Source organism: Festucalex cinctus, chromosome 15 (genome assembly GCF_051991245.1).
Source record: "Festucalex cinctus isolate MCC-2025b chromosome 15, RoL_Fcin_1.0, whole genome shotgun sequence".
NCBI lineage: Eukaryota > Metazoa > Chordata > Actinopteri > Syngnathiformes > Syngnathidae > Festucalex > Festucalex cinctus.
Window position 1 is genome coordinate 18248917 of NC_135425.1, and position 26281 is coordinate 18275197.

Genomic DNA, 26281 nt, shown 5'->3' on the forward strand with positions numbered 1-26281 from the left:
CAGAGTTTTAATGTTTTTTCTTGTCACAAGACAAACCATTAAGACTGTTTAGAGAGCCATTAATATTGTTTAGAGAACACTTAGTTGCAAACTTGTGTGAACCCTGCCTTGAAATCAACATCACTAGTGTCACAAACATTGCAAATGTTCGTTCTTCACTGGGATACAGACTTAAAGTTGGCAAAGACACGGTCAGGGTTCGTTCAAGGTTTGCAAACGTTTGATCGCCTAGAGTTTTTTTTTTTTTTTCCTGAAATTTTTGAAAATGTTTAAAATGTCCATGACACAGCAAAAAACATGAAATGTTTAGAGAACCATTGAAATTGTTATGACATTTAGACCTGGATCGAACCTTGATGTGAAATCAAAATTCACTCATGATTTATCTTAAGAAAAACCACTTCAAAGCACAATATTGCCCTTGCCGTGCTTCACTGTGGTTATTATGGCTTTCTTTTTTGTTGTTTTTGCACATCTTTTGTCTCCCTTTTGGAATGACAACCAAACAATTAAGCCTCGATTGAATTAGACTGTAAATCATTTCCCCACATGCTTTTAAGAATAAATTTGGCTTGTGTGATTTTTTTATTTTTATTTTTTATTTTTTATTTTTATAATGCATTGCAATATATTTGTACCCTTCGTCTCACCTGATACCGCTGATATTTTTCAAGGACCATGTTTTTCTTGTGCGTCATGATTGAGGGTTTCATCATGTGGGCCCAGCACAGGAAAAACAGCAAACACAAAGCAAACATTTATTGAAGAGCAGGGTCAATACTAAATAAGAATAGCCCAACATTTTAGAATTGAACAACTGATCTGTCACGTGAGACGCAAGCGAATGGAAGACACGGATGTTGGAAAACGGAGTCTTTATCTACAAAAACAAAGTAAGAACAGAGTGCAGGGCTGTATTCAGATGGCCTCGATGAAACCTGAACTTGAAAACACAGATAAACACTCGAAGCTGCATAAGCATAATATACCAACATCACAACATGATTGAGACCTTTTCCAAAGGGTTTCTTGATAATAACCATAATCCATTCACAAGTTCTTACATTAATAGCGATGACATTGTACTGCTAAAATTGGTGCTTGTTTTCTTTTGTGTCTAGCCCCTTCCATCATTCAAGTTGCCCATCCCTGAACTAAGACAACAAAAGATGAGACGGACAGAGATGGAAAGAGCAAGATAATAATAGTAATTTCCAAGTCATACACATTAACTATAGTGAATTAAGACTTTACGTTTCATGAACCGTGAATCTAAAATGTGTTTGCAGTAGCTTAGTGATGCCTTGCATTGTCTTCCGCACAGCCCTGAAATCTGCTTGAAGCAGAGCCACACATGTGCACGTGGACCCACAATAACCATTGAATGAGCAAAGGATGGATGAGGCTACTCATACGTACCATGATAATATCCCGCGGACAGTGAGTTAATCGCTACCACTTGATTGCGAAGTTAATCGAAAGGATTTCCAATTTCTACTGAGGCTACGGGTTGAGATTTGTCTTTATCTGTGCTTTGCATGAGATCTAACGCCTATTCTCTGGTTTCATTTAAACCAATCAAGGCTGAAAAGAAGCCAGCAGCCTGACATCTCTATACTGTACACGTGTTCGGCGAGTTATTGCAACATTTGCTGCTCGTTGGCTCGTTTTGTTCCAAACTCTCAGGAGTAATGGTTCACATGGATCAGAGGTTTTTCAATACATCACACCTAATTTACAAATACTGTATATACTTTACCTCTTTCTCCCATGAGAGGAAGGTTAAGGTGAATGTGTGCCATTTCAGGGACTCGGTACCGCTCGAAGGTTTATTTCTTACATTACACATCATCTCTAGCTTACGGCATACATGCAGCAATGTGCCATCTGGGGGATTGGCAGCTTATGGTGTCCATTGCTGAGAGCCTGTTTCATTTTTTTTCTTCTCAAATCAGCTTGACTGGAGTGAGAAAAGATTTTAACACCAACATGGTTTACAGTTTTCTGTTTTGTTTTTTTGTTTTCTTCAAGGTCACAGTCACCACACACCTCAGCATGTTGTAAAGACACAAGGAAATAGACAAATACTGTGAAAAACACATGCAGAGATCATATTTAAGCTAGAACTTTTTTTTTATTTTTATTTTTATTTATTTTTTTTTGAGGCTGAATCAAATCTATCTGAGTCTGTCTACACAAGTCGAGTACATTATAGTACACTGGTATGCTGTGAATATTGTTGATGCAAGATGTCAGTGCAGTCAGCATCTCTAGTTTGGAAAACTGTTTGTAGTTATACTTGCTTAATGTGGTGTTACGTTATCTCCACTTTGAGGCACGTTGGGTCAAAAATTGGAATTACATCCATATTGCCAGATGTGCAATTTATCCCATTATATGGAAGGGTACCAATAGCACTCTATAAATGTAATATCTTCCTGAAGATGTAAGAGTGCCTGAAAATTTTGTAAAATTTGTACTTGCCTTTATCAAAAATGTATAAATCCATCCATAATGTAATAAATTCACCAGTGGTGTACCTAATTAAAAAAAAATACTCCTAACAGCAAAAATTGGAGTGTTAAAATGTGTTGAATGTTTCAGAGTTCATTTCAACCCCGAGTTAAAGTTAACTTGTGGACATTTGTTTAAAAGTTTATGAAGCAACACTAAATTTAATGCCCCATTTGTAAAGCCAAAACATTTTTTTTTTTTTAAGTCTTTGAATTCATGTTTGCAAGGGGTTTGATTAAACTCCAACTGATATTTGCAATGTAAAAATTTCGGCTAGGCTTTGATTTTATGTTGACAACAGATTCATTATGGCCGCTGTTCTTCAGTGCTCTGTCAAAGCAGATTTCCCATTACTAATCTGGGTTGTTTAATGACAGCCTAATTCGTCTATGCAAACAGCTTTTCAGCCATCAACAGTGAATGTCACGTTAGTTCTCTCTCATGCAACATATTCTGTACCTTCTCCCTAGGATAAATTATGTGAACGTGAATTACAAGCACATTAATTCAATCCACTGGGATAACATCAGTGTCTGTAAAAACAACAAGGAAAAAAAAGCATAACCATCCAAATTGCTTAAGGCCACAGTAGTCAGTGTTGTCGAGTAAGGATAAAATCTTTCCAGCCATTAGTGCACGTGGACTTGCTTAACTGCGCAAACTGTGTGAGGAATACTTGGCCTGATGGCAAAACTCGAGTTTTTCATACTTTTCGGGAGAGTGGAAAACTTGAATGCCTGAAACACAAACAGTAAAAAGCTCATTTACTATTTGCTTTTATTCATAAAGAGAAACCACTTTGATGTGCATTTAAGTCTGGGATGCTCTTTAATATTGCATTGTGGAGCAATTTCTAGGATTGTGGTCAAAGCATCTTGGAGTGCGGAGCAAGGAATGTTGACATTAAGAGATATAAGATCCATGCTTCAAAGTGACTCATTTACATGAAGTATGACAAAAAACAAGATGGCAAAACGCCCCTAATCCCATTTTTGTTTGTTTGCCTTAGAGACAATAAAACAAACATGTTATGCCATCTCTGCCTGGTGAGCAAATTGTGCTGTTTGACGAGTGTAGACACGAAGTTAGTTAATTCATTTCTCTGGCCAAATTTGCCTTCATTTTTTTTCCACTTTTCTTTCATGTGATATTGTAAGGCAATACCTGGAGCTGCATATTTCTAATATTTTTTTTTTTTTTTTTTTGCTCCTTTTTGACATGCTCTAACTTGAAAAATAACTACATAAGAAGTTAGTCTGTACTTGAGTAGTTTTTCTATAGAGGACTTATTTGCATGTATAATTATTTCTAAGACTACTTTTTGCATTTACTCGATTTTATTTTTTTTCCTTTATCTAAAGTAACAGAACTCCCTTGTGTGAACTTTTCACTACTGTAACCACCTTTAACCACCAAGAAGTAGCTCTCATTATCGAAAAGGTTGGTGATCTTTGTTCTGCATGTTGTGTGAAGTTGCTCGAGTGAGAGTGCGAGTGCTGCCCAAGGCCAGTGGAACTGCAAGAGGATGACGCCATTAAACCAAAGACAACATAGCCATCAAAACTCCATGTTTTGATATGGAGGGGAAATGATGTAAACCTCAGTGGCCTTTGCTGGTATTTGAAATGAACCCAGCTTAAAAGCTTGAAAGACTCGTCACCACCATAGACAAACAAGTGACACAGAGCAGTGTTAGGAAAAAATGCTGCTCATCTCTTTCAGTTGATTACTGACGTCCCCCCCAACCTACAGGGATTGAGATGGTTAAAGGGGTTGTTGTCACCTTTCCAGCTGTTTTTACTTTATCATTCAACTTAAAATGGTTCCGCTGTTCTTAAAATTTACTGTGGACGACATTTATGCAGTGTTGCCAATTCCCCAGTAACGAAAGTGGCTATTGGCTGTCTTAAAAGTCGCTAGAAGTCGCTAAATCATGCCATTGCCCAATTTGCATTATTGACAATTTGCATATAATTGTAATGGAGATGAACATTGTGTTGGTATTTATTAATTTATTTATTTATGTATTAATTTATTTATTTATTTATATTGAAATAGTCACGTCTCAAAAATATACTTCATGACTTAAATGGTCTGCGATTGGCTGGCAACAAGTCCAGGGTTACCAAAAAAAATCCCTGTATGTTCTTTTAGTCATGTAAGAAATTTTCTTTGCTTTGCTTTTTAATGTCTTCGACTTTTATTCTACAAGGTAAAGCACAAAAATGTCGACACAATGGCCACAACTTTGTAATATCTGTACTTCAGGTATTGTTGACATAATTTCATGGTGTCCATCGTGTAACAAAAGTTGAGATAAAACAGAGGTGGAAATGAATATGTTGCTTCGCACGAAACGCTATATTTTCGAACAACAAACCACCTTTGTCTGTCTCCACGATAATTTTGTGTGCTTTTATTCCGCTCTTATCAACAGGCTCTGCTCTTGTCTCGAGAGGGCATCTGTGCCCTAAAGCTAAATGTTTTCATTTCATAGTCGTTCATAGAACACCTTGAATGTCCAAAGTGGTCACCCATTATAGCATATCAACACCACTGATCTTGACGCTGTATTTTATGGTTGATTTGTTGGTGTGCACTGTGAGTGATTGCATGCGCTGGCAGTGACGATATGGAGATGACTTGCATTATGGGTCTCAAGTTTTTGCCATATCATGGCTGGAGCAGAAGAGCGGGCAGTTGCTGGATCAGCAACTTAGATTGGCGAAATGAAACTTGCCAGTGAGGTGACAGTCAGGATATTTAGGGAGCAGGTATGGATTTAGGAGGGTCAGCAATCTTCGCAGAGACAGTCCCAGCAACTACTGACCGGATTTAAGATAAGCCACCCAGTTTTTAGGTGTACTTTTGCGCTTGCTCCCTTTTTATCCACATGGTGAGAAACTTGATCCCACCTCACCACTATTTGAGGTGAAAACTGGATGCTTTCATTCAGTGGGGAAATTACGACAAATATTCAAGAAAAGAAATATACACAGTAGTTTATTTCTTTTGTTTAAGGTGAAAGCACAAAAGTAGGAGTTGGTGTTGAGACTCAATTGGAATCCTGTTGGGAGCAGATGGGGAAAGCAGATGATGCTCCTTGTGTGGGTTGCAAAGAAGTTGCATCACTATTTTTGAAGGGAAAAAAAAAGGGCTCATCTGCTGCTTTTGTAGACTAGACTTAAGCAGGGTATGTATACACGCGCATCAATTTTTTTTCCCCATCATAACCGCTATTAAAAATGTGAGAGATCCTACACATCGTGTGGAAAATATCAGCATGTGGCATGTGTGCTTACTGCTGTCAAGATAACCGAAACGGCAGACCATATACTGTATATAACATCTCTACTGATGTCACCTATAGAGCCCTCATTGGTCAGGTATGTCCAAACTTGGTTGACATGGTGTCAAGTTGGTGTCGACTATGTTAATTGTGATTGTGTTTTGGGTTGGTTCATGGGGTCAATGAATTGTTATGGGCTTGAATTATGTTGTCCCTTATGATGTCTTATTTTGAAGTTGCTATACAGTTGCTATCGGAGGTATGAGTCAGTTTTATTTTGTATAGTCATTTAGTTGCTCTATAGATTTGTCTATCCAGATGTCCCTTATGATAATTTTTGTTGATGATGTTTAGCCACTCTTAGTTTGTCTAGTCTTATGCAAATTCTCCTTATGAGAACTTTGTCAGTTGCTATGCTATTAGTTGCTGTTCGTTTGTCTTGGCACTCTTGTTTTGTCCTATGGACTTTTATTCTGTCATATATTGTGCTTTGCCTTAGCAAGAGTTACTGAATGACACTTTTGTTAGTATGCCGAGGTTTCTCTTAGCACGTTGAGGTTTCTATCTCTCCTCTTCCATGGAAGCTTTCTTGCCTTGCGCTCTCAAACAAGATTTTTCTGAATCCACAAGGTTCTTTGTCAAAGTTTCTCCGTTTCTTCGATGCTATCTTATTCTAAACCTGCTCTTTGTTGTTACTTTGTATTTTTGTGTATACAGACCCTATGTTTTCCGAATTCTGCATCTAGCCTCTGTGTGAGTCTCACATAACAGACTACCATACTTGGATAATAATTTGTGGCGAAATGTCCAAGTATAATTGACGGTAATTGAAATGCGTTTGCAACAACAAGAAAAAAAAAAGGTCCTAAAATTATTTTTAAAAATGCTTATAAACATTTAATATACATTTTCCATGAAAAATGGTGGAGAAGTGTGTGTGTGGGAGGGGGGAAACAATATGCAAATCTGTCTCCTGGTGTCAACTGTACCTTGTTTAAGATTAAAACCCGTTAAGCCTCAAAGCTGGAGATTACACAGGTTTTGTACAGTAACGCTTCACTCTGAGACAAGCAGGATACCGTCCCTAAACTGAAAGAAATGTCACAATTAAGTGTCATATCAAATTAAGCTACCTTCTGTGGGGGAAAAAAAAAATGATTGTGGGGAAAAAAAAATAAATAAAAATATTCGTTGGTGAGTCAGCTCTTGCGTTAGGCAAGTTGATGCAAATTTGAAGCAAAGCCCAGAAGCAGGAAGAGAAATATGACATCAAATGTTATTTTGCTTTGCGATGATCTTGTTCTCCTGCAATCCTTCACTTGGAACATCGGAATATTGTTAATGCAAGTCGGATAGCAACTTGCACTTCCATGTTTAACATATTTTAAGCAGTACATTACTTTTGAGTATTATGTATGTTTTCAGTTATTAATTTGAGAGATTGCATCTTCTCGATGCGTTTTTCTGTCATTTGCAAGATGAAGAGTGCCCGCCTCCAAATTGTCATGTTCGCCCACATTTTACTGTGCTAAATTTAATGTCACCATTTAGCTTATAGTTTAACATCCTCTTCCAGGGGCGTCTCTGGTGAAGGGCTTCAGAGTGGCAACTGTTATTCGCCGGGGAGCGGAAGCCCCATGAATAATGCATCGTATCTGCTGTGAGGCATACAGCACTGTCTGCTCTGCCACTTCACATGCCACTGATGGCGTCTGAGTTATGGAGATCATTGTGAACAGCAACCAATCTGACAGTGACACAAAAAGAATGAAGGGGTGTAGAAGCAGTACTAAGCATAGGCATATATAAAATGTCAAAAAGAAAATGTTAAAAAGGATGTTTCACTCAGATGTCACAGGATCAGAAGACGCCGCGTTGAATTCAGGAGAAGGTGTAGGACATGATGTCTGGGGAGGACTGCCAGGATGGGCCCCTGTAGCGAGCGATCTGGTTGGAGTGGCCGCAGATTCGCTCTTGGATGGATGCCACTTTTGCTTGCCAGCCATAAAATTGAAAATATACATAGTTACCTTTTAATCTACTTCACTTTTAAGAGTTTGTTACTGTAAAACAACTATAAGCCAAAAAAATGCCAGCTCTGTGTAAATACACTTTAAACGAGCGGTAGTTTGGATCAGTTCAATATTAGTTGTTGTTTTTTTTTTCTTCTGTAAGACTGAAATTCTGCAAAAAAATAGATTTGAGACATTTTAAGAGCCCCTCTTTTGAGAATATGCATCACCACGGCCACTTGTGTTCTCAAGCAGCATGGTGGCTGTCTCCTAAATAGCTACAAAATCATACTTGCAAGAATGGCAGATAACACAATGTACAAGTCACTGTGGATAATCCGGAGACTTCACAGTCAGCACTTGCATTGCATTGGAGACAAAATGTTTTTTTTGTTGTTGTTTTTTTGCTGTAGCACAAAACAGACCACCATCCATCCCCATTATAATGAGGTGGCAGAAATCCCTGTGCTCTAAATGAAAACAGAAAGAGTTGTTGGTAAAGAGTAGCCTTCACTGAAATTGATGTAGACATTCACACCATTGAATGATCGCTAGAAATGGATTACAGAGAAGAAAACTTTCCAGAAAGATTAGAAAGTAGGAAGGTAGAAGTAGAAAATCGTATCCATAAAGTTCTTCTCTCAAGTGACTAGAGCTTGAACTGATTAGTCAATGAGTCAACTCTGATTGATATATATATATATATATATATATATATATATATATATATATATATATATATATATATATATATATATATATATATATATTGTTATATAAAATATATACCTGTTTTGAATTTGAAAATTATACAGTATATCATATACACTGTAATAACAGAATTTTTTTTTTTCTATTTTAATATGATTTAATTTCCCCAAAAATATTTTACATGTCATATGTAAATTAACATGAAATCACTAACTGTAAAACACAATATTTCTGTTCTTTTACAAAAGAACTCATTAGAAATACATGTATTGATTGTTAAAATGCGCTCACAAATATGATAATTTCACAAATATTTGTCTGTTTAATGGAATAAAATGTAAAATTCAACTTTAAAACCCTACAAATTGAAGAAAAAAAACATTTATATTTACTAAGAAATTAACAGTTAACATTTTGTAATTTTATCATAATTTCTTTGTGAATTGACTCTTAGCGCTAGAATTCTTTATTGATCCGGGTCCTAGAAATGCTGATAAAACGAGGGCCAAAAGTGAGTGACACATCAAAGAGCAAGGGTGGAGGAGGTAATCTTGTCATGGAGGCGGGACTATCAAAGAGATACCGTAGGGGGCAATGTGAATATCAAACAGCCCGACTTCGGGGTATACAGCTTGACATGTTCTGACCACAGTGAACATGGGGAGGGATCAATAATCACGAGTCCCTCTTGAGTTATACAGCACATTTCACAAGAAGCATAATTAGGGCTGTGGCAGCACACAGCGGGCACGGCTGTGAACAAGAACAGTTGAGCAGAGATCAATGTTCTTCCTCTGGAAATTAACGAGGCTAATGTTGATGTGACAGCTCCGGTACTGGCGATCCTATTGGGAATATGCATGCTGGCCTTCACGGGGTTTGCACACTGAAAAGCCTCAAATTATGGAGTTAGCAACAGGATATGGCTAAGTCATGTTTTATTTGATCAATTCATATTGCTGACCAATCAAGTCAATATTTTCATTTAAAAAATAAAAATACAGTTGAAAGTGAACAAAAACATACAGCTGCGTACTAACCATCAACAGTGAGGAAAGCAGAAATTTACAATAGAAAATGACCATTTTTCAGTATATTGAAAGCGTTTTGAGAATGTCACAACTCAATATACAGTACCTCAAGATGAAACACAAGCACACGAAAGAACAGCGCGCAGAGATGTCAGTGTCCTGAAGGGAGAGTGGGATGGCCATTTTAATGGAAGGGAAACGAGTCACTTGATGCGAAAAGTGCTCAGTTATCTCTACAGGACGGGTCCCAGTAAACACCATCACTGCTTGTTTCACAAAGACGCATGTTGCACACAAAAAAAAAAAAAAAAAAAAAAGTTGATACACAACGGAGCACTTTCACGCACAGTATGAGAGAGAAAAAGATGTTGCTTTTCATGTGCTAAGGGACAATCTGTTCTCATAAGAATTTAGTAGAGTATCAAGTTTAGAACAAATGTGAAAAGAAGGTAAAAGTAGAAGGAAGTCAAACAGAATTAATTTGCTCAATCTCAAGTATGGGCCCCACTCGGTATTACAAGGCAGATGGGAGGCTTGTTTTCGACAAGGAGTGCAGTACACAATTTGAAAGAACTGTACAGGTATAGACTGTTTTCCTTGCTCAATGGAAACGGATACATCATGCATGTTCTTCACTGTACAACAACGCTAAAATGTTATTATTGTACTTTTACTATTGTAACATAGCACGACAATATTATATTGGGAGTTACTTTGTGAATATGACGACAAGGAACAATGCATAAATACTAGACTCCATACCGCACAAAACATGTCGTTGGCATACTTCATACTGTACCTGTTAGAGTTAAAGCCCTCTCTATATACACTAAAACCAACGTTGAGATTCAGGATGCACCGTATGATTGATGTATAACGCACCATCCTTAGCGTCAGAGCTGTTGGAGAGCATCTGGGGGGAGTTTTTGGTTGTGACAATTGATCACTCTGAATAGCTCGCAAATCAGTGACCAACGGAGATAAACAATAATCGATGGTACAATTTGGCTCATTTTGCGTAATATCTTTCGCATTTGGACAGAAGATCGAGAAGATGGATTCATCACGGTGGTTCAAGAGAGACCGGCATTCCCGTTCGAGTATGTCGATAGAGTTGTGAAAGCCAAAAGATGGTTAAGACACTGAGACGCAACTGGATATACCAGGTAGGATTTACTTTTATATTACACGATAGGCCTACTCTGTAAAAGGCCTGAGGGTTTGCATCTCGTGGGAGTACATATGTGAATAAGATAGTGGTCTGGATTGTTTGTTTTTATATCCTGCCCTGGTAAAAAGCTTCCCAGTTGCTTTTTTCGAACACTGAGGAAAAGTGTCTATCACTGTCGATGGTACGAAGGAGTATTACTTCTCACACACGTAGAAGGTACTTAATAGTCTGGTGTGTATTTCCATGCTGACGGTCAGGACGACGCCACAGGCGGTCAGCGTCGGTCACATTGGCGTCAAATTGGTGTATAGAGACCTTGAACGGGATGGGGCACAAAAAGTACAAGGCACCTCAAAAAGTATATTTGCTTTGCACCTTTTCACATGTTCATGCAGTCCTATTAAATTCTTGTGAGAACAGCCTTTATCATAGCACGGCATTTATATTGACATAATTGCAACTTTTGAAAATAAAGCAGCTTTTCTTATTCCCATTTGAAGTCATGATGTCCCCACACAAATCAATACCAATAAGTTCAAATCTCGTGTTCGGTCAACACATTATCATCAATACTGCCTGAAAAACAGTGAAATGAACTGAGCAGGTGAGAGGATGAAACAATTATTTCTACTTCATACATCACATGTAATGATGATGTGTTCATGTGAAAACCGATTGCTTCTTTGACATTTTTGAAGTTATTTAAGTGGGTGAGCGATGGAGCCGCGATCACGAGCGCCAAGAGCCAAAGCAGTGCATTTGGTGTTTAAGGTTAAAAATGGCAAAAAAATAAAAAATAAAAAGCCTTTAAGTACATCATTGATAACATTATACGCTTAGAAAAGTACAATTCATTCATGACGAGTATTTTACTTTTCCAAAGACTTTAACTTCTGAATGCATCTTCTGTCAGTTAAATCAAACCAGATTGTTGGGGTCTGATCACCATTAGAAACTACATTGAAAATAAAACGTACAAAAAATAAAATAAATTACAAACGCACAACAACAAAAGTCATTGGCTTGGGATAGTCTCAGCTCTGGCTAATTTTTTTCTCTTTTTGAATTTTCTCTTCTTCTGCTCGCCTGCTGTCCGATCATCTGAAACAGGTGCAAAAACAGATCATGTGAGGCACATATCAACCATCCAAGCCTTGAACGAGTCTTTTCTTGAAGAGAAAAAAAAAAAAAAAAAAAAGTCTTGTATGATGACATAATGCTTCCCATGGAATCAAAATCCGCTCGGAGTACACATACTGTCACTGTCAGCAAAGGAGTCAAATTTTAAAGCAATCTTGCATATGTACAGTCTTGATCCTGGAATACAACCATGTTGTCCTCATAGAGACAATAAGCAAATGTGGTTGAGATTCATCATTTCCAAGTAGCTAGTGTGAGTTTTCCTCCATATTAGGCCATGATTACCAAAAACAAGTATTCGAAGTCGACATATCATACTGTTTTATTCTTGCAACGTTTTTCCAGTAAAGTTCCAGCAATTTTCTTGAGTGAATAATTTTCAAGAGGATCGTGATCCTGTTCTCTGCGTAATACCCTCCGTAATTATATTTTGTACGTTAGATTAGTATATTCTTTCCAGCATTATCCAAAGCAGTTCCTTCTAATGGATGGTAGGCAGCTCGCCCAGCCACGCACCGGGTAGTGGGCGTCGACATGTATACTCGTTCTGCAAGGAAACAAATGAAAAGATTACGTTAGAGACATCTAACAGCAGTCCTATGCCAGATTCAGTGCTGGATGCCAAAGTGTTCAAGTAATTGCAGGGACTGGTGAATTCATTATAGTGCAGTGAAAGCAAAGCAAGACAGGCAAGGTTAGTAGTAAAAGCAACATAACTTTGAGGATGTAACTAAACCACCCTGAAATGACTGACTTGTGTTGTTGGATGGATTTTGGCAGTTGACTCTCATCTGAGAGGCTTACTCAGTTTTCATATCAATATTTGACACTGAAAATATCCACTTAGAGCTTCTGCATTTGGTCCTAACATTTTAAAAAGCACATTTGGGGCTACCCAGAAGATAATTCCACCATTCATTCATAAAACAAAGGCTGAAAATCTTTTAGTATCCGCTCGGAAATGATCCCGTTTCAGCTTTTCCCTCCACCAGGAGTGATTATTGTCAGTGAGGAGCAGATCTAAGAAGCATATAAAGGGCTCTGATGTGATGCCCTGAGCTGAACATTTTGCATTTATCAGACTGACAAGTCTTAGTGATGCTAAGACAACTGTACAGTTTGTCAAAACATTGCAACTAAGTACCACACATTGACAGAAAGACAGACATGGGCATGTAATAATGCAGTGTCACAACTTATCAACTCAAGGTTCACACTGATATGATTGTGGTAGATCAATCAGCTACCTAACAGGAAATAAATGCAACAGCTTTTGAGTAGTTTTGCTATACCTTGGAGTGCTAACCTTTTTAAATGGCAGCCTTTGGAGAAATTAGTGAACGACACTTTTTCCAGAACTAGGCATATCATAATTGAAAGAAGCAAAAAAAAAAAAAAAAAAGGCAATGCCAGTTACTCTTCTTATTTCACGTTTCTTCAAGAAACACAACCTGCTGCTGGTTTATAAAAATTGATGGCACAGCTGGATCATTTTTACGAACTTTTTTCCAAGTTTTACGAACTTTCTTTAAGCTCTATACCATGATGTTTTTTGTGATGTACATGAGCATGGCATACTACAAAGACAAAGGCATATGAAGATGCTCTTTGTTTCATATGTTTCCCATATAAACGAACAGAAAAGTAAGTATTGAATATAACATCTTGATTTTGCTCAGTAAATATATTCCTTGCTTTCTTTCCATTTTCACCACATTTTATGCGTAGACACTAAAATACAAAGAAAACAAAATGTCTTTACCTGTTCATAAATTACCAGAAAGTGCCATTTCTGTACAAACTGCTGAAGTTGATCTGAAGTCTGTATGCGTGCGTGTGCGTGTGCACACTGAAATATGTGAAATATCTATCATATCTAAATTTTTGTCTTGAACTGAATGAATAGGTTTTTTTTTAAGTTGGAATGGTTTGAATCAGTCAATCAATGTTAAAGTTGGGGGTAAATATGTAAAAATGTCTTCAATCAATGTTTGTATTTTTTATTTATTTATTTATTTATTTATTTAAATTGGGAATGGGGGTAGTTTGCAGGAAGGCTTGAATGAGCCGAATATTATGAAAATGGAATGGTTTGAACCGGTCAAAAAAATGTGGAAGGAAGAACGAACAATATTGCAAAGACTTTTAAAGTGGTAATTTTATTTAGAAAACTTTGGGGACGGGAAGTGTTTCCAATATGTTATTATTATTATTATTATTTGATGGATTTAAATACATCCCAAAGTGCGTTTAATCAGATTAACATTTTGAAGCCAAGGTGGAATGGTTTGAATTGATCACAAAATGTGGGAACTGCAGATGTTAAATGTGCTAAATTTTTTATTTTGAAAAAAATGTAATTTGGTGAATGGAAATAAATACCAGGATTTCCTGAATCAGTGGGACATTTTCAACTTCTGTTGGTTTAAATTGGTCAGGAAATGTGGACAAAATAGTTAATTATTGTATGAGCTGAATATTTTGTAATGCAAATATTTTTTTTGTAATTAAATATCATTCATTTGATTTTTTTTTTTTTTTTTTTTTTTTTTTTGGTTGGGAAGGTGAGGCATAAATGCGGAAATCTGGAAAAATTAGATTTAAAAAAAACAACAACAAAAAACGCCTCATCTGTCCTGTTTTAGGAATCTTTGCAAAGCCAAATGTTTATAATTTTGAGTTAGAATAATGCTTCCAGCATTCACACAATAAAGTGAAATGTATTGAAATGTAATAAAAGTAGAAATCTTTTGTTGGCAATAACAGCGTCAAGGTCTGTATTGCTCAGGTGTGATTTTATTCATTTACACCGTCTTCAAAGTTCGACAGCAGATTCTTATTGCCACTTTTCTCCATTGATTGATTTATTTATTTTTTTCTAGTTTGCTGCAGTGCCATTTCTGCTTCAAACATATTGTGCGTATTCTCCAAGTAATCCATATACACAACTGTCTCAAAGTTATGTTTTTCCTCAGCAATAGTCTTGTTCCATGAGTACACTTCGAGGGCGAGGCTATTACTTCCGTAAGTAATGCAATCGGCATGTTTTGCAGACTTAAACGTCTTGAGAGATATCTTGCCTGCTTTTTCCCCATTATTAGTTACTTCTTGTGTGACACCTTGGTAATTAGACACCTTTTCATAAGCCGCCAGTTCAGCCTACGGAAGGCAAAATTAATTTTGCTTTCTGAATGCATACGGGCAGATTTGGCTTGTTTCTTCATATGTTCAGTACTTGTTTCCTGTTGCTATTTCACTCTTACATTATACATAATATAAGATCTGCTGCCTTTAGATGCCACGGGTTCAACTCCCGGTCTGTGCCCCAATACACGGCCAAGCCTAGATATTAAAAACATAAATAACTTAAAAATAAATAAATAAATAAATAAAAATGGATGGTGTACATCAGGAATGGAAAAACTGTGCCAAACAAATCATGCGAGTAAATCGCTGTGGTCAGAAGTTGCAACAACAAATATATACATATTTGTTGTATATGTGTATTTGCATATTTGTAGTTTCTTTGTATGTGTGATTGTGTGTATTGCTTTTTTTTTTTTTTTTTTTTAACCAACATCTGGCGAAAACCTCATGTCGACACCCTTATGCAAATACAGTGTATAGACTGACAAATATTCAGTATGTATGGTCCCTACAGTACTTAATTACTTCAGCAACGGAAATGAAGGAAATTAAACTAAAGATGATGGATACAAACGAGGAAGATGTACCCACTTAGTAACTGTCTCTGTGTGGTACAATCAATAGTAGACACATCTTGCTTTGCAACCGTTAATGAAGCAATTAGTAGGATAGGAGTTAGTTTCCTATTTGTGTTTTCTCTTCCTTTACAATGCATTTGCTTTGCTTACAAGCTCGTATTTATAATTGAAAATTGCTATGAATGAAGTCCCTCAATTTAATCACGTTTCGTCACATAGAAGAGAGTCAGGTAAGGCGGAGCCTCACCTGCATGTGAAGAGTAAAAAAAAAAAATAAAGAAGTTATGATAAGTCATAATTAAAATTATTTTCCATCTTAGTTCTCTGTTCTGTGCATTATATTTCCTTTATGAGTCCAAAAAATGTCCATGATTGCATCAATAAAACATACATAGACAAGGTGTGAAGTGCGGCCAGCCTCACCTCAGTTTTCTCAATCCATCTAAAAAAAAAAACGAAATAGCACAGGACATTGAGTATGTCCTATTGATTTGTTTTCTTTTGCTGTGTATTCACGTGTGCCTGTTTGCTGAGGTTTTTTGTTTTCCCAAATCCATACTGTTCTTCCCTACAGAAGCTTAGTCTGGGGCTGTTCCCAACTTCCCACCCTGTTACGTGATTCTCTTATCATCCTTTTTGGTCATTGTCTCTTGTTGTCTGTTCCATATTCTTGTACCCTGTGGCAAAATGACAATAAAGCTATTCTGATTCTATTGGTAAAATTACTGTATGACAACAGAAGAGGCTATTGGCATCCATCTTCATTCCACTATAAACACTTCTAGTTTTCCTTAGTCAGGGTAATGTATTTGTGTGATACAAACTTAGTTTTGCTGATCACACGAAACAGCAGATGAAGTATGAGGTAAGGCAGACAGCTTTCTGCCTCCCACCTGTGGCGCAAGAGCACACAGTTTCCCAATGTTGCTTCGTCCTTCTTTTAATCTACGTCGGCGCCTCGCTAGCTTGTAGGTTCTTTGACTTCATAAGATTTAAGCCTGAGCTTTTGTATAGCTCACAAGCAGTGGAGAATGAATGCTAAAGTCCTCGACAGCTTCTCAGCTTTTTTTTTTTTTTTTGCCAAAAATGATTTGATCCAGACTGTAACAGAGGCAATAGTTACTGCATCTTGTGCTCAGTGTGCCAGCTACAACAGTGCATGTGTTGTGATCATTCTCAGTTTCTCACTATTGTAAAAAAAAAACTCATTTATTTAGAATAGAACTGATCAGGCAAATTTTTCTTTGGTGGCAATAATCTCTATTTGGATAAGGAAATGTGAAATCCAAAGGAGAAAATGAGGGCAAAATTGGTGATTGGGCTTCATTTATTAGTAAGACGAGAAAACAGTTTTAATTTGATCAAAAATGAGATCACACTTTCAAAATTCAAATTAAAAACAACATTGGAGGGAGTCTACACCAAAACAGTCTAGTTGGTTCCTTTTCCATTATGCTTTTCCGAGGCTGCGCGTTTACAATGGAATGTTCCAACTTGGTTCTAGAATGCATGCTGAGGAGGGTTGTGTCGTCACTGTCATCCGATTGGCCGACAGATGAAGTGATGAGGTAAAGAATTCCACTGTACACGCCCATTTCTGTATTTTAGTGAGCAAGACCAGGCATCAATGGATGAAATAATGAATTTCCTTCTTCAATAGTATTTCTTTTTTTTTGCATGATAGTTAAAAAAAAAAAAAATATATATATATATATATATATATATATATATATATATATATAAAAATATTATTCTGGCCTCCTTTAGGTCCAGTCATCCTGCTGCTTTGAATAAAGTCAAGTTGTGAGGACATGGCAGGCTGCCCTGTATTATTACAGTATAGACGTTTTTCGTATCTATCTCAAGAGATTGCCTTGACTTTCGCTATCTTTGCACAAGTAGATGATGCATTTCACTCAACTTTAGCTTTAGAGTTTAGCTTCCAAGCTGGCAAGATCTCAGGAGAAACTCTGCGAGCCGGATTGGCGTGAACCCTTTAGTTACACCAATGCAAGGTGACAGCTGGTTGGCCATTGATACTGTTGATGATCTCAGTAATCATGTTATCAGGTCATGTCAGGGATATTTTGCCTCGAAGCACAGCAAGGCATTTAAAAACTAGTATGATCTTCGGAGACAAGCCAATAGCTGACATGATACATAGATCAAAAACTGGAGTCGCTGACCGCCTAATACTTGCCTTCCGCATGTTCATATGACATTCTTCCCCCAGCTTTGGCTTTGAGATGTTCGAGAAAGACAAAATATGCTGGCCGAGATCCTGGTGGTTTCAAATTAGACCACCAGGATCAGCGCCTTAGATACCCAGTGATGACTTGGCTTATGTAGCCACACTTGGGGGAACCACATTATATCCACAGTGTTCAGTCAAATATGAAAGCTTGAGTGCGGCAAGCCTCCAAGTCTAAAATAGTCTCATACGGATGTGTGTTTTGTTGGGAGCAACATGTAGAGATGAATCTTTTATGACCTATGATGGCGAGAATGATTTAATATTTTAATGTTGAAAGCTCGAAAGAAATTTTACTTGAAACAACGGTTGACCACAGAAAACACGAAAGGGGAGGAGGGAACTTGAAGCATAGAGAATTCAGAAGCGACCCAAAATTAACAACATTGCTGCTCAACAGGTAACCTTTTTGATTTTTTTTTTAATTACATTAAAAAACATTATTGGAATATAATTAAAATACCTAAATTAAGATTACAAAAACTAAAAGATACAAAAAACAGAATTATTGATTTGGGGACATAATTCTCTTCTACGGTGTACAAATATGATTTATTTCACAATATGTTTTCCTTGGAATCCATCAACCATGTGTGATGAATTGGCAGGGTGGAAAATTACATTTGTGATCTTTGGAGGCATCTATGCATAAACGACTTATATCTCAAACTACCACAAATGCTGACATTTGAGAAAATTGCCAACTTTTGCTCACTGCATTTCCATTTCCATCAGGCCAGTAAAAATGTTAATAAAAACACAAAAGTACAAATAAAGAAACACTCACATTACTATTACCACACAACCTGGATAATAGTCTGTAACCACTGATGCTCAATGCGACACAAGCAACCGACAGACAGACATCATACGGTAGTTAAATGTGCAATCTCAACTACATAAATAGGCCGACTTATCATGTTTTATCGGAATCCCAGTGGCCCAATTGGTTCAAGTTAGTTTTTGCAAGTGAGACCAAACCAGAACAATGTACTCATTTGTGCGTACTGTCTTATCTTATAATTCCTACAATATCTTATGTGATCACTTGAATAGACACAAAGGCAAAGACAGAGTGTGTGAAAGCACAGATCTTTAATCTTCAAAAGAGTTATGTGTTTACAGCTAATTCCTTTTCAAACGTTCTTTTATCTTTGGGCCAAATATCTGATGAGACTGAAATTAATGAGCCAGGGCAACTGAATTGAGTGTGATATCATTATCATACAAAACTGGAAGTTGCAAATTCCTTACCAAGCAGAAGTGAAAATAAATCAAAATGAGGATTAACACTACCACTGGTCAACATACTGTATCACAGCATATCATAGAAATGTTATACATAAAAATATAGATATTAACACATTCACTGCCAGCCCAGCAGAAATGCATTATTTGACATCTTTTTCCGTCAATGGCAGTCAATGAGTTAAGATGAGATTTAACCAAAATTGACAGATTTTTAAGCAAAATTTGCCTTAAAAAAAGAAAAATGGAAAAAAGGATGCTGCAATATAATCACAAAATATATTGGCACATTGTGTTTAACACATTCACTGCCAGCCCAGCAAAAATGCATTATTTGACGTCTTTTTCCGTCAATAGCAGTCAATGAGTTAATAAATATACGATACGAGCTACGTTCCATTTGTACTCTGAAGCATATTAGGTATCTTTTATTCATCGAGTGACGGTATATCACTTTTTTTTTTTTTTTTTTTTTTTTTTTACATGACTACTTCCTGTGATGTCACTTCACAATAAGAGAGAATTCAGAAGTTTAAACAGGACAGCAATTAGCTCTCGCTCTCTAAAGTTCCCCATCAAAAAGGCTTTTCGGTGTAGGGTTGACATTGTGACGGGGTATGCAATTTATAGCCTCATGGTGTTGACAGACTTAATTTACTTGTCAAAAAATGTCATGAATTCAAACTTAGGCAAACTACCTGGTATGCAAAATGAGTGTTAAATACTCTGCAGCGTTTTAGTGACATTTTCAGGGACAAAGGTTAATTTTGTGCTGAAGCAGTAAGTACCTTATTTTCAGTGAGAGTATAGTTGTTGCATATTAATCCCAATGTTTTGAATGTCTCATTGTTTAGCATTGGAAATTGAAATATATTAAAGGTTCTGTTTAGCTTGCCAATCTGTTTCATGTAACTTTTGTTCATAATAAACAATGACAAAGAGGTGTACCAGTGCTTACTTTACTTTCAAAAAAACTCGTGTGCCAGAGGAGCTAAATCCTGACAGAGTCCAAATCCTTTTGTTAGGACACACACACCCACACACACCAAACAAAAACAAAAAAATAAAAAATAAATAAATATCTGGAGCACTGCAATATCTACCATTTAATCACTGCAACATCATTGCCTCAATTGGTATGAGCTTGAGATTCAATTTTACAAATCAATGATCAATCATTTCAGAACAATAAATGTTTGGGCTGAGAATAAACATACGATGACCACTAAAAAAAAATGTTTGTGGACATGGTAATTGTCAGAAATGTTTCACTCCATGTTTTATTGTTTTTAAATTTTACTGTTAAATTACTTTTGACTTAGATATTTATCACGCATAGTAGCACTTACTTGACAATTCACTACGCTATGCCAAAATGTTGCTTTAAACATTACAGTTTTAGTAGGTTTATTATGGGAAACATTTCAAACCCTGGCACGTGTTGATTTTATTTTATTTGGGGAACAACACCGGGCAAGTCATTGTATTGAACTCGAGCTTCAGTATTATGAGCATCGCGCTGGGCTTTATGGAAAAAAATAATAATATATATATATATATATATATATATATATATATATATATATATATATATATATATATATATTTATATATTTTGTGGTTTCCAAGAAGAGTGGTATATTTTTCCACCAGAGTCGTGAAGTTGTCAGGAGACCAGAGGAAGTATCAAAGGAAGGAAAGATGGAGCAAAGTGAAATCTAACACCAACCAGGCATGACCCTCCACCCACCATTACAAATCCTCTTTCGCCAATCCTAGATACATCTGAATTCCAACAGGATTAGGGAGACAGCAAGAGACCAGAGGAAGGACTAAAGGAAGGAAGGATAGATGAAGCAGTGTGAGATCCACAAACGCCATCCTCCACTGATTCAGCGACCAGTGGGAAAAGCAAATTCTGTTTGAGTTTCAGTAGATGAAGAAGAGCGGTATCCTTACTTTCAACCACCACAGTGTTTTCTCGTGAAAAGCAATAATGCATGCATTAGTGCTATACATAAGTGGTGTGCATTCATGGTCAAAATAAATCATGCATGCCGGACGAAGGATGAATGACACATTTACAAACAGCATTGGACATAATTGGTCTCGGCTTGCGTTTAGTGGAAGACAAGGTTGGTCAATTAGTTCCATCAAGGGCTCACTGAAATCAAGTGGCGGCCAAAGAGTAGCAAGCCATTGAGTGGGTGGGTGCACTAATTTCCCATGTATTATTATCTTGGTTATATATCTTTATTAAGATCCGTTATCTTCTTCCCACTTGGGAGAAGCAGGAAAATAAGCATTGAATCTCATTTGGAATCATCCATGTGCTTAATCAGAACGGTCATTTGCATATTGCATGTCTCACTGTTGCGAAACATCAAAACAGGGAACAGCTTTCATCTCAGTGCATACAGGCATAAGACATTAGATTTAGGCGCCAGTACGAACTTTATTTTTGCTGAAGAAAGTCAATAATTTTACAAGGAAAACCAGAGAAGCCTGTAACAGCACTTGATGGATGGTGCGCAGCAACTTGCACTCTCTCTTGAGTGCTCGCTGTCAGACACACAAGCACTCGATTCGATGATTAATAAAGACTGAGATGCATTAGCATACTATTATAAATTGGTAAACACGGCCACATCGGCATAACACGGTGTGGAGTAAATGAAATTATCCTTTTGACAGCAATGTTTGTTCTAAATGAAAGAATTGATAATTGCACTCTCAATAATTATGTAGCTTCAAATTGTGTTTGATGTTTTTAGTGGAAGGGTTGCAGGAGGAGTGGTTATAAAATGGCCGCCCACTGAGCTAGTGAAAAATGGGTGGATTTTTCTGCTTAACTCATATTCCACAAACGCAATATTAATCACAATACTGTGTTTAGACTTATTGGAAAGAACATTATTGGGTTGATTTTACTCATAAAAGGAATAAATAAATCATATTCCGCCTTAGCACTGCAATGCTAGAAAACGTTCCTCAATTGGTGACGACAAAGCCAAAGTCCTTGATTGTAATTTCAGCAAGTGCTGATTTGCCGTGGATATCATTTCGATTCATTTTGGATTCAAAAGTAAACATATTTGGTCAAAATGTCTAGAACTGTTGGGAACCAATGTAGCAGATCGGGTACCATCTTGGACAGTAAACAATAGATAGAAAGACAAAATTAATGGCAGCCCAATGTAAATGTAATCTAAATATAGGGGGGGGGGGGGGGAATCCTAAATTCTAAACGATCCAAAAGGTATCTCAATACAGTGGATGCAATGTGATTAACTCATTGACTCCCAGCCATTTTCACAGAAGCAATCCCGTTCGCTCCCGGCTGTTTTACTGGATTTTGACTGATTTTGCAAGGCCCACAGAATATTGTGTTCTATGGCTATAAAAGCATGGAACCTATCAAAAAAAGATTAAAGTCTATTCTTTCATCAGGAAAAAAAAAGTGTTTCTATCTGTTTACGTCTTGCAGCAATTAGCATTAGAAGAGAGCTAAGTTTCATCGGTTTTCACAAATCTATTCAAAATTGTAAGTAATTGAGCTTTTTTTCTACATGGTTCTGGTTGATCTCCTTTGCTCTGCTGACACCTGCTGGCCGTTTGTGTAATAACACAGCTGAGAGGCTGCATCAAAGCCTTCTGTATGCTCTAGCATAAAAACAAACAAACGTATAAATACGTCTTTGGGACACTTAGAACATTAAAAAAACGTATTTACACGTTATTGGGAGCAAATGAGTTAAAGGATGGTTTGATATTAAAGTGGAACAATTTGATTTGGTTTGATTCAATGACATGAACATGTCAGTACTTGAATGTGGCAAAAAATAAATAAAAATTCCGATTCACATCAGTTTTTGTGACACCACTTGTGCATGTATCAATAAATAGTCTACAGATAAAAAATAAAACACCCAGATATCAGCAGTGGACTGGCAACTCTACATAACTGAATACTGCGTAAACACTATCGTATACGTACTACGTAGGTAGATGTGGACATAAGTGCATATTCATATATTGTATGTACAGTTAAGTATAACCGAGTCAAAACTTCACGTTGGCAGTTCCACGCTTCCGTACCATAGCCACGTTAGTAACAATTCACCAATGTAGAACGGCTCAGAAAATGTTAGTGCACGTATGTTATATGCCATTTTGGTGACTACAGTAGTTATCAAGTGTAGTATTACACAGAATATCACAAATTTAAAAAAAAATGAACAGTGAGCAATGTTTTGTGTGTACACAGCTCCAAGATCTCCCAGAGGACATCATATCCGATGGGCTTTGGATAAGAGCAAAGCCAGCACGTCTGTGGGGAGGTGTCGTAGTGTGTGCACTTATTTACAGAGCGGGGGTGAATATGTGCATGTTTTATCTGCACTTTGGCGTCGTGATTTATGGTGGTTGTGATTTATCCAGGTGATGGATGAGCGCATTAAGCGCTACAGCTATGCCAAGCCTCACTAAGTCTCTGTCACAATATATTGTGCGGTAGCATATAAAACGACTCAATGCAATATTAAATTATTCTCACGAGTTAAAACAAAGATGAAATACAGTGGAACCTCTAAAGTCAATCACAATTCATTCCAGGATGCTGGTTGAGCTCACATTAAGGATTTTTTTTTTCTTCCTATGCACAAACTCTGAACTGATTTGGTCAAGCGAGATATGTTAACATTCCTACAGGGAAGCAAACTGCATATGTAAAAACAATACAATGCTTTGATAATCAATAAACACTAAAAGGTGAATTATGTTCTCCATTTAACATTGTTGATTTATATTCTACTGACCAGGACAACTTACCATAATGTTTTCTATACTTTGTGTTAACATGGATGCACTTGCTTTACAAAGTAGCAAAAATAACCTTGAATCCGGGGGGAAAAAAACAAAAAAAAAAACACAAACTGAGCACCGACTGTAGCAGATTTACGCCTGTCGATCCAGGTCAATACAGATGGTCATTCTTAGTCTGCATTTTTACAAAGATTCACGTCATAAAGTGGTCACCGAAAATGCGGCCGCACTCGTCGAAAGGTTTTTCTCTAACCCATAATGCCACACTGTAATGTCGCTATTGTGCATACTTAAGTCAATAACGTGGCATTAGACTAAGTATTACCAATACGTTCAAATGACTATAACAATACGTTTGACAGATTGATTGAATGACTTTTCCCAGTTGTTCGAAAAACTTTACCAATACGTTCAAATGAGTTTACCTAAACGTTTAAAGGACTTTATAAATCCTGTATTTTCCGCACTATAAGGCACACCGCATTATGTCAACAAAACGGTCAGATAGGTCAGTCAAACTTTATTAATAGATTACAAACCAGCTTTCTGACAACTCCATTCACTCCCAAAATGAATAAACAGCTGTTCAATATTGATCCATATATAAGGCGCACTGGATTTTAAGGCGCATGGTCAGCGTTTGAAAAAATTGACTTAAACAATACGGCATTACAGTATGTTCGAATGACATAACCCAGTCAAAACTCCACGTTGGCAGTTCCACGCCTCTGTACCATAGCCACGTTAGTAACAATTCACCAATGTAGAACGGTTCAAAAAATGTTGGTGCACAGTTGTATTACAGAATATGGTCATGCGGGCACTGATCAATTTCAACACATGGCATTCGGCGTTGAAACTAGAATGTAGTGTATCATCATCGTCGTGAGAAAATGTTACATTGTACAAATTTTCTTGTGTAACTCGTTGATCTTGTTCCCTCTTAATATAGTGTATATTTTGACATGTTTAAATTATTTAAAAAGTGTGTTAAAAGACATTTTAAAATGTCATAAGTAGATTCTGTAAATGCTCTTGGGTGTATTTCAAGTTCAAAAGTACCCCAAGATATTTGATATTTATTGAGATACTTGGTAAAATGCCTTATCTTGGAATGATAATAAATCTCAGCATCTTTTATCCCGAACTGCAGCAAAATTAATTGGTTTCCAACCCAATAATACATTTCCCCTCGGAATATTTGTTGGTCTAATTCTGCTGTCCCACAAAAAAAAAAAAAAAAAAAAAAAAAAAAAAAAAAAAACACCAGAACAAATGTCAACTTTATGCACTAATTGGGTTGAAAACAAACGCTTGGTTTGTTTTTTTTAGTGAACATAATTCCAACATAATGGTTCATTGGTTATCAGCACTCATATCCATTACTGTTATGACAAGAATACAAAATACTGTCCCTTCATCAAATTCACAGGATATTAACAGGATCTCTACAGAGATACGGGTCAGATAACCTCCCTTCATATACAAGCTAATGCAAATGTTTGTCTCTCGCGCTCCATGCACACACGATATCACTATAACGACAACATGAGAGCTTTTCCCATCGCTTCCATATCAATGCAGTGAATGCACTTTGACCTCTGCGATGGCCAGATTCTGTTGCTTCTCCTACACTGCTGTTTTTGGATTATACAACACCAGTATGTGCATAAATGTGGGTTGAGATTCCTTTTAAGATATTGCTTCTTCTTGACTGCTTACTGTCATTTATTTTGTGTTGATTATTATTATTATGATGATGATGGTGATGAGGATGATGATGATCAGGGGCAGATATAAGTTTCACTTCTTTCTGTCCCCTTTCATTTCTTTTTTAAAAGAATGAAATACAAATTTGAATTGAATTCAAAAGCCTTTTACATGACAGACACAAGGACTGCATTTGGTACAGTCCACCAGATCAATCAGATGACAATTTTTCTTTAATTCTAATACCTGTATTTTGTATTAGCGGTGTCAGGGAATTAAAATTTGTAATCTTAATTAATTGCATGATATCAATAGTCACGATAATCACGATTTTATATCTGTTCTAAATGTACAATAAAATGTTTTTTCCAAGTTTTCATACTCTTGTTAACATGAAAGTGGAAAAAATGTTAAACTAAAAGAAATATAGCTGCATCTTTAAGTCACTGAGGCAGTAATGTCATGATAATTCATAAAAATAAGTTAAAATTGAGTGTGATATTGATTTGTTTAGATAATTTTTCTGCCACGAGATGGCATAATTGCATTTGTGATACGCTAGTGACAGCTCAGTGCATTTTTATTTTCATATTTATACATATACAGAGCTATCTAATCTTTAACATGAAGTAACTTGTGAAATTCTGCACATTTT

The 26281-nt window shown here is 36.6% G+C and overlaps 1 protein-coding gene across 2 annotated transcripts in view; it reads right to left on the reverse strand.

The window, feature by feature from the left end:
• Positions 1–9447: 9447 nt before the first annotated feature.
• Positions 9448–26281, reverse strand: part of LOC144002425 (leucine-rich repeat transmembrane neuronal protein 4-like) — a 41364-nt gene continuing 24530 nt past the window's right edge. For both annotated transcript variants that reach the window (XR_013278736.1, XM_077497638.1), the window contains exon 3: positions 9448–12415. Coding sequence is in view for 1 of the 2 variants with exons in the window: in XM_077497638.1 (XP_077353764.1) it covers positions 12350–12415 (66 nt within the window). In the remaining variant the exon portion in view is untranslated. The remainder of the gene's footprint in view (positions 12416–26281) is intronic.